We start from the raw sequence: 15055 nt of genomic DNA, 5'->3' as shown, positions 1-15055 counted from the left end.
ACTATATGCCAAGTGCTGGGGTAGATACAAGATCATCAGATTGAACAAGGTCAGGATGGAAACCTGCCTGTCAGTTGAACTGACCCATCTGTGAAGTCCAAAATATGATCATTTGCAAGCAAACACTGGCAGTTTAAGCACCCCGATATGGTGCTGCTTTGCATGTTATTAGGATCTTGGCCAGGGTCATTCAACAAAGTAGTTGAAAAACTGAGGGCTAGAACTCAAATCTTCAGACACATCTCTACCCATTCCATCTCCATAGACCACATCTTTGAGATCAGTCTCCTTCATTGATCCTCTGCCCATCCCCACTACCACCCATTCTTAGTCTTCCCTATTTACTGACCTTCAATTTTTAACTTCTGGGGGCACCTTCTGGAAGGCTCAAGCTAAACCAAATTAGAATAGCCAGCCAGATTACCAACTGGTGTCACAAGCAGCATGGCCTAGTGGAAAGAGCAAGGATAGGGGAGTCAAAGGACCTGGGTTCTAATCCCAGCTCTGCCACCTACCTGTTGTCACCTTGGGCAAGTCACTTACCATCTCTGTGCCTCAATTTTTTCATCTGTAAACTGGAGATTAAGTACCTCTTCTCTCTTCTACTTTGATTGTGAGCTCCATGGAAGAAAGGGACTGTGTTGGACCTGATTATCTTTTATCTATCTTAGCAGTAAGTGTAGTGCTTGGCATATAGTTAGCTCTTAACAATATCACAATCATTATTACAAGCAAAGCATTAATGAATGAGAAAACCACTTCATAACGGTGTGGATTTTTACCAATGCTGAAAAGAGTCCAGATCAATAGCCCAACCACTCTGGAACATGAAAGCCAGTCTCCGTGGAATCAAGAAAGAACCTCATTCAATTTCATCTGAGTGAGACCAGGATATTCTGTTTACTGTTTGTCTGTTCCTTTGAAAACTTCATTTGAAAAGAGTTCAGGTTTCCTTAAAACTGGTCTGGCTTGGATTGCTAAGCCAAACAGAATACTACTCCCTAAAGGAGAACAGAATCAGGCTGGGGGTGATGTTTTGGATCCTCTTACTAGCAACTTCCACCTTCTTGGTGCAAAGGAGATTTTAGCCCTATGTTATTACAATAATTTGCCAATTATGGCTGCATGAGAACCACTGCCAAAACACCCAACCACTTTTTCATTCCACTACTGTTGACAGGATAGCTAAGGATTTCAACATTTCCTTTTACAGTCTGAATAGAAGCTTTTGCCTTGGGGACTATAACAATATTTGACATAGTAGAGGGAAAAATACGAGGAAGGGAGGAAAGAGAAGGAGCCGAACGGATGTAGGCAATGAGAAAATAAGCACAGGGGTTATTTCAGGTTTGAGATTTGAATGGCTGCATTACCTGGGTGCTTGTATAATCATCAGAGAGGGCAATGAATAAGTCTAAAAATTTGAGTAAACAAGTCTTTTAGACCAAACCCTTGAATAATATCTTTACAGACCCCAAAAGAGTTGGGAAAAAATAAAGGCTTTAAAATGAGAAAAGTTAAATATTAACCAAGTCTTCCTGACCTGGTGTCTAAGGCCAGGCCAAACAGTGTGTTACAAATACATTTGTGGTTTGCATTAAATATTCATGGGCTTTTTGAAGAAAGATTATCTTCAAAGGAAGAATGCTTAGTTTAGAACCTTCCCAGACTCAGCAGACCACATGGGTTAGATGAGGTCAATCCTCCTGGTCAGCAATGTGGCATCTGGCGTAGCCTGTCACCGCAATGGCCAAGATTCCTCCACATTGCAGCAACTGTTGAACATTAGACCGGCGAGCTGCTCTCCACTGCTATTCCTTATCAGTCCACTGTTGTGACCCTCCCACCCTCCCCTCCACTGCTGGAAGCAGCATAGCCTCATGGATAGGCCACGGGCCTGGGAGTCAGAAAGTCATGCATTCCAATCCTGGCTCTGCCACTTGTCTGCTGTGTGACTCTGGGCAAGTCACTTCACTTCTCTGTGCCTCAGCTACTTTATCAGTAAAATGGGGATTGAGATTGTGAACCCACATGGCACAGGGACTGTGTCCAACCCAATTGGCTTGTATCCACCCAGAGCTAAGTACAGTGCCTGGCACATAGTAAATACTTAAGAAATATCATCAGTAATATTACATCCAGGAGGCACCAGAGTCCAGCTATGCAGCATGTCATTAAGTTTGTTATTGCCATTGTTCTTGTCTGTCCGTCTCCCCCGATTAGACTGTAAGCCCGTCAAACGGCAGGGACTGTCTCTATCTGTTGCCGACTTGTTCATCCCAAGCGCTTAGTACAGTGCTCTGCACATAGTAAGCGCTCAATAAATACTATTGAATGAATGAATGAAAGTTTGTTGGCCTGGACTCATTATAGGAGGTCCCAGACCTCGCTCAACTTCAGCTTTGGATCCTAAAGTGTCCCAGTTTTCCATTTTCTAAGGCAAGTCTCGGTGACATCCTCACTGTTCCCCAGTTCCTTGCACCACTAACACTGCCAAAACTCTATGGCTGTAGCCCAAGCATCTCCCAAAGTCACAGAGGTCAACAGAGACTATCTCCCACCCCACTCTTAAAACAGTGCTTGGCACATAGTAAGTGCTTAACAAATGTCATCATCATCATCACTCCCTGGGAAGCCCAAGGACAAAGTGCTCACTCCCACTCCCACTACTCCCCATTCTACTCATCTTCTCAGCACCCACAGCTTCTCCTCTAGCCCCTACTACAAACAGACACCCAGATCTGGGTTCTCAACACGTTTTTATAGATTCTTAACAAGGTAACAGAGAAGAAGCCATGGCCTAGGGACAAGAGCATGGGCTTGGGAGTTAGAGGTCATGGGTTCTAATCCCGCCTCCGCCACTTGTCTGCTATGTGGCCTTGGGCAAGTCACTTAACTTCTCCGTGCCTCAGTTTCCTCATCTGCAATATGGGGATTGATATTGTGAGCCCCAAGTGGACAACCTGATCCCTTATCTACCCCAGTGCTACAACAGTCCTTGGCACATAATAACTGCTTAACAAATACCATAATTATTATTAGTAGTAAAACAAATCCAATCAAAACCAGCTTTCCCTGGACCTACTACTTCTCCTTTCCCAGACCTCAGTATTTCCCTTTAGGCATCCCAGGGCTCTCATTCTTCCCCCTGTCAGGGGCAGGGGACTTGATCCTCTGGAGTCCTAGCCACTGGCACCTAGGGGTCCTCTCAAATCCTTCTCTGTTTTCTGTATCCATCCAGGATGCATAGCATGAGCTCTCCCTGTGCCTACTCTCCCAGGCCCACTGACCTCTTACCTCAAAATAGCGAGGGGTCGTCTTCTTCCCCTAACCTGACCCCTCTACTTCCTCTCAATCCCTCTCTTCAGTGGGTTCAGCTAAGTTTTTAGAGAGGGGCACCATGGAGTTACTCTCCTGCCTTCCTTCTCCCTCTCCAAAGTGTGGCGGACAGTGGAACTGGTCACTGCCAAGAGTCATTAATGACTGAAGCAGCCTAAAAAGAAAGGGTTGAATTTTCATTTCTGAAGATCACCAAAAGGAGGATAAAAACTATTTGCTAAAGTCCCAGTAATATTTTATGAAATTAAAATGAAATTCTAAGAGGTTAGAATTGTGACACCAAAGGAATCATTTCTGCTGGCTTTGAACTCAAAAAGAAATGGCTAATGGAGAAACATATTTTATTTAAGTAAAATAAACAGCAGCATTTTGATTTTCTGAAAAAAAAATATCTATTTGAAATACCATATCCATTTAGCTCATGCTGGAAAATATATTCCTTACCCTTAAAATGTGATCCCAAATGCTTCTCTTCTGAGCAGGTATTAGTTTAAAATTAACTTGTATGTGTCAACATATGACAATTTGGCACTGATGTATAAAGCAGCAAATTCTCTATTCTCTAAACAGGAAAATCATACAGACAGAACAATTGGGGATCATTAATGGATGTAATTTCAGTATGCCACAGTGTACTTTAATTCACCCTAGCTTGTAAAGGCCAATGGTTTTCTAAATGTTTTGTCCATCTCTTTCTTGTTCAGAGTAATGTTTCCAAATGTCCTGAAGCAAGGAAAACAATAATACTCCATGCTTTAGGTCTTGAACTGATATTGTCTCGTGGGTGGGCTCATTAGGTCTATTTTTTGGATATATTCAAATTATAAGGACAATTGGACTGGCTTGAATGTAAGGGGCTAGCCATATCCAAAGACATGTAAATTCTCTATGGGTATGGAACACATCTGCTAATTCTATTGTACTGTACTTTCCCAAGCACTTAGTATGATATTTTGCACATAGTAAGCACTCAATAAATATAATTATGGACTGATTCAAATTTAGGTAGTGCACTTGGAGTTCTTGCATAAGAATTAAAGTATTTAGAAAAGTAGCCAGAAAAAATGAATTAACAATTTTAAAATATATACACAATGACCCTTCAATAATGATCTATTTTACTATAAATTGACAAAACTTGATCTGCCTCAAAATCCAACACTTCCACGAGCAAGGGAGTAGCCGAGTTTATTACGGTTCCCAATGAAAGACATAATTCCCATATAGGTCTCGATCAGAATGGGTTCAGTCAAAACTATCACTCCCTTTCCTCTTCGTGGTCCTATGGTGACTTTGTGAGCATTGTCGACAGCTGGCAGCAGCTTAGCTGTGAATGCAGACATCTGAGGAGGAAGAATGAAACAGTGTATAGTCAGTGAAGATCTCCTCACAGAACTTCCAGTGGTTGCCCATTCCCCTCCTGGTGGAGAAGAAAGTCCTTACCATCAACATTAAAGCATTCAGTCAGCTCTCCCTGTCCTACCCCAATGATTTCCTACTACAATACAATCTGCACCCTTCCCTCTTTTAACACCAGCTTACTCACTGTATCTTGATCATGTTTATCTCACCACAAATAGTTTTCCCACATCATCCCTCTGGCATGGAACTCCCATCCCCTTCACGCACTATAGACCACTCCTCCCTTCATCTTCAAAGACTTATTAATTATATCTCCTCCAAAAGGCCTTCCCTAAACCCTCATTTCCTCTGCTTCCTCTCTCTTCTGCACTGCCCATGCATTTGGATCTACAGAAGCAGCGCGGCTCAGTGGAAAGAGCATGGGCTTGGGAGTCAGAGGTTATGAGTTCGAATGCCAGCTCTGCCACTTGTCAGCTGTGTGACTGTGGGCAAGTCACTTAACTTCTCTGTGCCTCAGTTACCTCATCTGTAAAATGGGGATTAACTGTGAGCCTCACGTGGGACAACCTGAATACGCTGTATCCACCCCAGCGCTTAGAACAGTGCTCTGCATATAGTAGGCGCTTAACAAATACCAACATTATTATTATTATTATTACCCTTTAAGCTCATGATATGCACTTCACCCTCAGTACCATAGCACTAATGTGCATACCCAAAATTTATTTTACTGTCTTCCCCTCTAGACTGTAATCTCCTTGTAGGTAGGGAAGATTTCTACCAACTCTGTCGTATTGTATTCTCCCAAGTACTTAGTACAGTGCTCTGGACACCACAAATGCTAAATGAATACCCTTGATTGATTAGTTGATTGATCTGAAATCCATAAGTATCAACCCAATCCAATTAGTTTTTGTGGTGTTGTGATGCTTAAAATGGAATTCTCATTTGGAGTAGTTTGGGAAGATAGAGATTCCCCAACCTTATTCAAGGATCGTTTGTCCTGTTTTTGTCATACTGTAATTCTCAGATAGTATTGTTATTTATGGGATTAAATTTTCCAGGGCCTTTGGCATTACTGTATGTTGCTATTTCCTTCCAGGTTTGATCCACGTAACATTGCTTTAGATTGTAAATTCCTACGGGGCAGTTACAATGTCCATTTGATAGACAATGTCCAGCAAAAATAGCCTATGCATATGGCTTATCATTTAGGCAGAATTCCTCTGAGTTTTCAGTGGAAGAGTTAATGCAGCTCCTAAAAGTGGCCAATTTACCCAAACACAGTGGGAAAAGCCTGATTTACTAAGGCTAGAATCCAGCCTCCTCAAGAATCTTAATGTTCAGTAAATAGCACTGATTGATTTATCTTCCAAACAAGGATTGTCATTGACTGTGCAGCCTACCCAAGAGTAGCAACGTACCATAGAGCCAGCATGTGTGTAGAAACCATAACAATAAAAGCTTTTTCCCAGCTACAAAAATCTCCTCTTGCGGCCACCACTGCTTCTTTGATATCTCACAGGCCTGGGAGTCAGAAGGACCTGGGTTCTAATCCTGACTCTGCCACTTGTCATTCAGTCAATCAGTGGTATTTACTGAGCAGTTACTATGTGCAGAACACTATATTAGATGCTTGGGGGAGTACAACAGCTTTAGAGGATGTATTTCCTACCCATCATGAACTTACAGTCTGGAGGAAGCAAAAGGAGAGAGGGTGGGAGGGCCAATCCATCATGACCTTGGCAAGGGAGATGTTAGGAGGTTGTCCACTATGTGACCCTGGGCAAGTCACTTTGCTTCTCTGTGCCTCAGTTATCTCATCTGTAAAATGGGGATTAAGAGTGGGAACCCCATGTGGGAAAGAGACTCTATCCATCCCAGTGCTTAGTACAGTGCCTGGCTCATAGTAAGGGCTTAACAAATGCCATAATTATTATTATTGTTAGTAGTAGTAGTAATTATTATTATTTCTCCCCAATAGATTAGGGTTTAAAGGACTAAGACTATCAATCAATTGTATTTATTGAGTGCTTACTGGGTGCAGAGTACTCTACTAAGTGCTTGTGAGAATACAATATAACAGAGTTGGTAGGCATGTTCCCAGTTCGCAAGGAGCTTACAGGCACTAGGATATGCTGCTAGGTCTCAGAAAACAATTTCCTAAAGCTTTATGTAACCACCAGAATAAATGGCAAAGGAAACTCCAACCATTACTTGAATCCTAGGAAATACTTTGCAATGACTAATTTTCTGCTCAGGACTTCAGACTACCAAACTCTAGCGCTCCATATTCTACACATGCAGTGAATTCAACAAATCATTTTACTGTTAGAAACAGGCTCTGCAGTGTACTGCTGGATTCTGCATTATTGCAAATCACAGTGGGATGCAAGAAATTTAAATATCAGCATGATGACCCAAGACTAACTGAATAGGTGGTGGAAACCTTAAAGAAGTGAAAGAGAAAAACAAACTGGTATTGTGTGGAAATAGATAGATAAGGAAAGAAACTTTCTCAGATAATCAAGAACTGAAAATTGGCATTAAGGTCCTTAATAGATGGGAGATCCACATCTGTTTCCCAGGCAACTGGTTTACACTAACCTAAATTAGAACTGATTTGCAGTTCAAGCCAAGTTCATTTCAAATTAGAAAATACTTTTTAAAAACCTCCATTGTTCTGCTCAACAACCCCTAAGAAAGCTGATTTGGGTTTCAAAAGATTAACAAAAGGTGATGATTCAGAAAAAAGGCCAAGAAAACAAACTTTCTGCCCCTGCTACAATCCAAATTTCTAACATTGCTTCTAGTTATTATTGTACATTGTACCCAATTTATTTGGCATATGAGAGGCAAAGGAAGCATTTCCCAGACCTGTCACAACCCACAATCCTAGATATATTCAAAAAGACTTCCACTTATAGTTTCTTTTGTCTCTTTCATCCCAAGAATATTGGTTTGACCTCACAACATTAGAACACCCAGAACTTTGGTCTGAAAATCGATGTACACATAATACAGAGCTGGAAGTCTGTAACATCAGTCTGTACAATGAAAATGTTTATCAGCTCACTGTCAATGGCATTAAGTGAGCAAAGGTCTTCTCAGGCTCCTATCATGAAGCACAAACACCTTCTGTATGATGTTGGCAGAAGGTTCTCCTGCACTGCATTTGAATGAAGTAAAACTATGCAAGAGTGGGCTGAAGATCCTCAGAGAAAAATATTTGTGGTATACTACAGAACTGTTTCCTTCCTTTCAGTGAAGCCTGCTGGCCTGCCAGCCAACTTTTAGAAAGACTTCTATTTAGAATGGCAGACACAGTCACCTCTGTTAGTGTTTCAGTTCATCAAAATATGTACAAAAAGGATCATATCTCAGGCTCAAATTAGGAAATTGGGAAGGAAAGATTAACAGAATTAAAAGGGCAACTCTATCGAGAAGGCAGTGTTCTCTGGACTAGGTATTTAAGCTCTAAGCTTTGGTTTTCTACTTTCTCTATGACCTTGGGAGGCTGCTTAACCACTCTCTCACTGCAATTCTCTATCTGCAAAGTGGGGCGGGTAAAAGATCAAAATTCAGTTCCCCCCAAAAAGGTTGGCAACATTAGACACACACCACACCATTGTACTAAGAAAAGAATGGTCATATAGGTCTCAAGTTCAGATCTGACAGCCACATTGAATGTTTTTTGTTGGGTTCTTTTTTCAATCAAAAGTTGATTCTTAGTGTAGGAGTTGATCTTTGAATTTAGGCTTTTTGGTAAATCTGGCAACAGATACAATAGTGCTGTTTCATAGGAACACTATGAGAATAATGTCTAGAGGAGGCTTTACTGTTGTTCCCTGCCTTGATTTGACCTAAGTCATACAGAAATCATAAACAGTTATCTTTTTATTATTATCAAGTACCATTGAGTCATTTCTGATTCATAGCAACTCTATGTATATATTTTCTCCAGAATATCCTCTTAGTTTTTGGTAAATCATCTCTTAGGCAAAGGAGCAAGGTGGATTGCAGTGCTTGGCACATAATAAGCACATTATTAATAATAATAATAATAATGATGTTGGTATTTGTTAAGCACTTACTATGTGCAGAGCACTGTTCTAAGCACTGGGGTAGATACAGGGTAATCAGGTTGTCCCAAGAGACTTGCTCACAGTCACACAACTGACAAGTGGCAGAGGCGGAATTCAAATCCATGACCTCTGACTCCCAAGCCCGGGCTCTTTCCACTGAGCCACATTGCTTCCCATAATAATGGTATTTTCTTAAGCACTTACTATGTGCCAAGCACTGTTCTAAGCACTAGGGTAGATACAAAGTAATCAGGTTGTCCCACGTAGGGCTCACAATCTTAGCCCCATTTTACAGATGAGGGATCTGAGGCACTGAGAAGTTAAGTGACTTGCCCAAAGTCACAGAGCTAAGTGGAAGAGCCTGGATTAGAACCTACAACTTCTGACTCCCAAGCCCATGGTCTTGCCACTAAGCCATGCTTCAACAAATATCATCATCATTATTACAGTAAACCAACCCAGATAGTTTGTAAGGACTCACGTTTCCTCAACAGAGTGGATGTAGGGAGTTGTCTTTCCCTCAAACTCTTTTTTGACAGGTAACCTCAGAGGGTCGTGAGTCATGAGTTGGGACAGTGGAAGAGCAACAGAAATACCCAGAGTCTCTCAGTTTCCAGTGGGACTGCCTAACCAGAAGTAACCCAGAAGCAGTTCTGTAAGAGCTTCAGAGAGTACCATTACTTCACCCAAATGTTCCTATGATCTAGGAAGGTGGTAGAGTTATCAGGGAAATAGCTGGGTAATAATAGTAAGAATTGTGGTATTTCTTAAATGCTTACTATGTGCAAAACATTGTGCTAAGAGTTGGGATAGATATAAGATTATCAGATCTTTAACAGTAAGAGGGAGAACAGATACTGAATCCACATTTTACAAGAGATGGACTGAGGGCCAGAGAAGTAAAATGAATTGTCCAAGGTCACACAGCAGGCTAGTGTAGAGGTGGAATTAGAATCCAGGCCCTCTGACTCCCAGGCCTATGCTCTTTCCACTTGGCCATGCTGCTTCCTGCGTCTGAGGTATGAATCTCTGTGGTTTCAACAGTACAATTATAGTTTACTTTCAGATGTCAGCTCTACATGGAGCCTCAAGATCTGCAATTTCGAAAGCTGAAGGAAAGCTTTTAGTAATGCCAGGATTAGGCTAACCCTGAAAATCCTATCTCCACCTGTCCTAAGGGCCCTGGCTAGACAGATGAGAATACTGAGGTAGAGAGGAGGAAGAGGGAATATATTGAGAGTTGAGATAGAGAGGGATGCCCATTGTGATAGTCTTTTATCAGTCTTATAACAGTTGAGTAGTTAGAGGATAGCAACTTTACTATTTCCATGGAGTGATGAGAGTAGCCAAGGTCTGTTATGTAACTGTGCCTGTTGATATTTTGAACTTCTGAGTTTTAACCTACTTTTCTCATTGCTTGGCTTATAATATTTTCATTGGTTTATATCTTTTTTGGTCAAAATTTATCCCTCATTTATGCAGTAAGTACTTTGTGGGCCAGAGAGCTATGTTAATTGAGTTTGCCCAGTGTATGTGGGTGATGAAAACTTAGAAATAAGAAAAAGAATAAGTTATGAAGGCTAGGTATTGAGATTTGAGGAGTCCTATGGTGGATGTTGGGGTAGTAAAACTGTATGTCTGGGGAATACTTGAAGAAGCAGGAGAAGGGTGGGGCAGGTAGTTCCTGGCAGAAACCAAAAAGGCAGGTAACAGGAACCACCCAATAGTAAATGGAACACAGGAGGATAATAAAATCAAGGTAATTACAAGGGACATTAGGGCTCCAACAAAGAATAGATCATCCCATCACCACTAAGAAAGCTATTAGTGTTGGCAATATTGATGGGGCAGGAAAACATTTTTCAGACAATCAGCCAACTGACTGACCATGACCCTTTTGCAAAAACTGCTCAGACACCAACTAGGGGACACCTAAAAACATGCAGACACACCTCAGGAACACTCTAGACCACCCAGACTGACATCAGAGGTGAAGTTGCCCACCTTCAGGATGGAACCCTGGAGGGGCAAGGAGAGTTGAAAGGGTATAAAAGAGGACAATGGTCTTTGTTCTGTGGGCCAGAGTTCACTGGTCCCTACTCCAGTGGAAAGGGGAGCCAGTACACTGCATTGTTAGGGATCTCTTGTCATGTTGTCTCATTTTTGGATTGGAATTTATGCTGGGATGACAGGAGAGTGTCTTGATAACAGGAGAGGTACTATTGTATTGCACTGCTGATGGGAGGCAGCTGGCAACAATAGTAACAACAATAATAATGTCAGTAGAACTGGGAAGGTAACAGGATTCTCCTCTTGGCTGTAAACTTGTCCTCTAGACTGTAAACTCATTGGGAGCAGGGACTGTGCCTGTTTATTGTTATGCTGTACTCTCCCAAGCGCTTAGTATAGTGCTTTGCAGCTTCTTCTCCTCCCTCATCGACACCCATGCCCGTCACCCCCGCCGACTGTTCCGGACCTTTAACTCTCTCCTTAGGCCCCCTGTTCCTCCCCATCCCCCATCTCTCACCCCCAATGATCTGGCCACCTATTTCCTCACGAAAATCAACACGATCAGGTCTGAGCTCCCCAAAGTCACCCCTCCACCTCTCCCCTCCCCCCCACCAACCCCCTCCCCTACTTTCCCATCCTTCCCTGCAGTATCCTCAGAGGAGATCTCCTCCCTCCTTGCAAGTGCCACCCCCTCCACCTGCGCCTTGGACCCCATTCCCTCTCACCTTCTTAAAACCATCGCCCCTGCCCTCCTCCCTTCCTTAACTTCTATTTTTAACCACTCAATCTCCAAGGGCTCCTTCCCCTCTGCCTTCAAACATGCCCACGTCTCCCCCATCCTAAAAAAACCCGCTCTTGACCCCACTTCCCCCTCCAGTTATCGTCCTATCTCCTTACTACCCTTCCTTTCCAAAATCCTAGAACGGGTCGTCTACAATCGATGCCTAGAATTCCTTAACTCCCATTCTCTCCTAGACCCCCTCCAATCTGGCTTCCGTCCCCTCCACTCTACCGAGACTGCTCTCTCTAAGGTCACCCGTGACCTCCTTCTTGCCAAATCCAATGGCTCCTACTCCATTCTGATCCTCCTTGACCTCTCTGCTGCCTTTGACACTGTCGACCATCCCCTCCTCCTCCATACCTTATCTCACCTTGGCTTCACGGACTCTGTCCTCTCCTGGTTCTCCTCTTACCTCTCTGGCCGATCATTCTCGGTCTCCTTCGCTGGAGCCTCCTCCCCCTCCCATCCTTTAACTGTTGGAGTTCCTCAAGGGTCAGTTCTTGGCCCTCTTCTGTTCTCCATTTACACTCACTCCCTCGGTGAACTCATCCGCTCTCATGGCTTTGACTACCATCTCTACGCAGATGACACGCAGATCTACATCTCCGCCCCTGTCCTCTCCCCCTCCCTTCAGGCTCGCATCTCCTCCTGCCTCCAGGACGTCTCCACCTGGATGTCGGCCCGCCACCTAAAACTCAACATGAGCAAGACTGAGCTCCTCATCTTCCCTCCCAAACCCGGTCCTCTCCCAGACTTCTCTATCACCGTCGATGGCACGACCATCCTTCCCGTCTCTCAGGCCCGCAATCTCGGTGTCATCCTTGACTCGTCCCTCTCGTTCACCCCACACATCCTATCCGTTACCAAGACCTGCCGGTTTCACCTCTACAATGTCGCCAAGATCCGCCCTTTCCTCTCCACCCAAACGGCTACCTTACTATTACGGGCTCTCGTTATATCCCGGCTAGACTACTGTGTCAGCCTTCTCTCTGATCTCCCTTCCTCCTCTCTCGCCCCACTCCGGTCTATTCTTCACTCCGCTGCCCGGCTCATCTTCCTGCAGAAACGATCTGGGCCTGTCACTCCCCTTCTTAAACAACTCCAGTGGTTGCCTATCGACCTCCGCTCCAAACAAAAACTCCTCACTCTAGGCTTCAAGGCTCTCCATCACCTTGCCCCTTCCTACCTCTCCTCCCTTCTCTCTTCCACCGCCCACCCCGCATGCTCCGCTCCTCTGCCGCCCACCTCCTCACCGTCCCTCGGTCTCGCCTATCCCGCTGTCGACCCCTGGGTCACGTCCTCCCGCGGTCCTGGAACGCCCTCCCTCCTCACCTCCGCCAAACTGATTCTCTTTCCCTCTTCAAAACCCTACTTAAAAATCACCTCCTCCAAGAGGCATTCCCAGACTGAGCTCCTCTTCCCCCTCTACTCCCTCTGCCATCCCCCCTTTACCTCTCCACAGCTAAAGCCTCATTTTCCCCTTTTCCCTCTGCTCCTCCACCTCTCCCTTCCCATCCCCACAGCACTGTACCTGTCCGCTCAACTATATATTTTCGTTACCCTATTTATTTTGTTAATGAATTGTACATCGCCTTGATTCTATTTAGTTGCCATTGTTTTTACGAGATGTTCTTCCCCTTGACGCTGTTTAGTGCCATTGTTCTTGTCTGTCCGTCTCCCCCGATTAGACTGTAAGCCCGTCAAACGGCAGGGACTGTCTCTATCTGTTGCCGACTTGTTCATCCCAAGCGCTTAGTACAGTGCTCTGCACATAGTAAGCGCTCAATAAATACTATTGAATGAATGAATGAATCAAATGAAGGTGAATGAATGAATGAATTATTCCCTGAAAAATCACATATGTTTTTAAGACTTTGCTTTAAAAAACAGAATGGCATTCAGGCATAGGATCCCAAAAGCTGATATTACCATTTCTCTCCCTCTGAAAATATCATTTCAAAAAATAAATTGAACCTATTCAGATCTAGCTAAGCTTAATGTCTTTTACCTACCACTACTCTGTAGCAAACAATTCAAGAAGTTAGTGGGTATTGCAATCTTCTAAATATTAATTCCTTCTTGAAAAGGTAAAGAAAATATCCAAATTCACCACCCAAAACAAACAAAAATTTCCCTGTCATCTTCTGCTTTCTGCAGGCAATCCTCACTAGAAAAACTCCTAGGAAAATCTGAAGAAAGCAAGCTCTTTTCAACATACCAAATAATGAAGGAATTGCCACAACTCTAGAAGCAAAATGGCCTAGAGGACAGAGCATGGGCCAGGGAGTCAGAAGGACCAGGGTTCTAATCCCAGCTCCAACACTTCTCTGCTGTGTGACTTTGGGCAAGTCACATAACCTCTCTTTGCCTCAGTTACCTCAATCTGTAAAATGGGAATTAATACTGTGACCTCCATGAAGGAAATGTTCTAAGAACAACCTGATTAGTTTGTATATACCCCAGTGCTTAGTACACTGCCTGGCACATAGTAAGTGTTTCACAAATACCATTTAAAAAGCCCAAAAGATCTCTTTAAGTTATTTATAGTGCCCTTGAGTTTCAGTGAACTCAGTAAGACTCCAGGAAGTTTGCAAAGAAGAGAAACATTTCCAAAAGAAAAGGGGTTTGCATTTTTGAGATTTTATATAAGTTTCTAATATCTTACCCACCAAACTCTTCCTCCCATTCCAAAGAGAATAAAAATCAACTGATCCCCCTTACCAATAACTGCTTTCCCTGCAGACACTAGAATCAGCTCTCCCCACTGACTCATTCACCAATTCACTAAATATAAGTGTTGGAAACAAAGGTTGACATTATTTCACACTCAATGAGCCTGGCATTTCAATAGGAGTCATTTGTATTTGATTTTCAGAGCTCATTCCTAGCCCATTAAGGAGAGGTAGGAGAAAGGGGAGGGGAGGGAGAGAGATAACACACTCTGCATTGTAAGAAGATACAGACAAAAAGCAAAGCTTCCCAGCAAACTCTCAAGCATTTCAAACATTTGGACTCAAACCTAGTAACAGGGCAGATTGTGTCTTTTGAAATGAATGCCACCAGGTGCATATTTCTTTTGAAACGCTTTAATATTTTGCAACAAAAGATGATCAGTCTATAACAACTACACTTATATGGGCAGAGGTTTTTATTATTATCATCCCTTCCCACTTTTTTAATGGTATATGTAAAGTGCTTACTATGTACCAGGCACTGTATTAAGTGCTAGAGTAGATGCATGCTAAACAGGTTGGACACAGTTCATGTCCCACGTGGGGCTCACAGTCTTAATCCCCATTTTACAGATGAGGTAACTGAGGCAAAAAGAAGTGACGTGACTTGCCCATGGTCACACAGCAGATAAGTGGTGAAGCAGGTTTAGAACCCAGTTCTTCTGACTCCCAGTCCTGTGCTCTTTCTACTAGGCCATACTTCTTCCCTTTTCCTTAACAGCAATGGTTTATAATAATAATAATAA

General features: G+C 43.1%; 1 protein-coding gene across 5 annotated transcripts in view; it reads right to left on the bottom strand.

Moving 5' to 3' along the window:
- Positions 1–3663: 3663 nt before the first annotated feature.
- TPRG1 (tumor protein p63 regulated 1) overlaps positions 3664–15055 on the bottom strand; it is a 186105-nt gene continuing 174713 nt past the window's right edge. For all 5 annotated transcript variants that reach the window (XM_029068393.2, XM_029068397.2, XM_001512049.4 and 2 more), the window contains one exon: positions 3664–4682. In XM_029068393.2, the coding sequence (XP_028924226.1) occupies positions 4488–4682 (195 nt within the window). In that variant the 3' untranslated portion in view covers positions 3664–4487. The remainder of the gene's footprint in view (positions 4683–15055) is intronic.

The sequence above is a fragment of the Ornithorhynchus anatinus genome, chromosome 7 (genome assembly GCF_004115215.2).
Source record: "Ornithorhynchus anatinus isolate Pmale09 chromosome 7, mOrnAna1.pri.v4, whole genome shotgun sequence".
NCBI lineage: Eukaryota > Metazoa > Chordata > Mammalia > Monotremata > Ornithorhynchidae > Ornithorhynchus > Ornithorhynchus anatinus.
The sequence above is the reverse complement of the archived record's forward strand: the minus strand, read 5'-3'. Positions and strand labels throughout refer to the sequence as shown.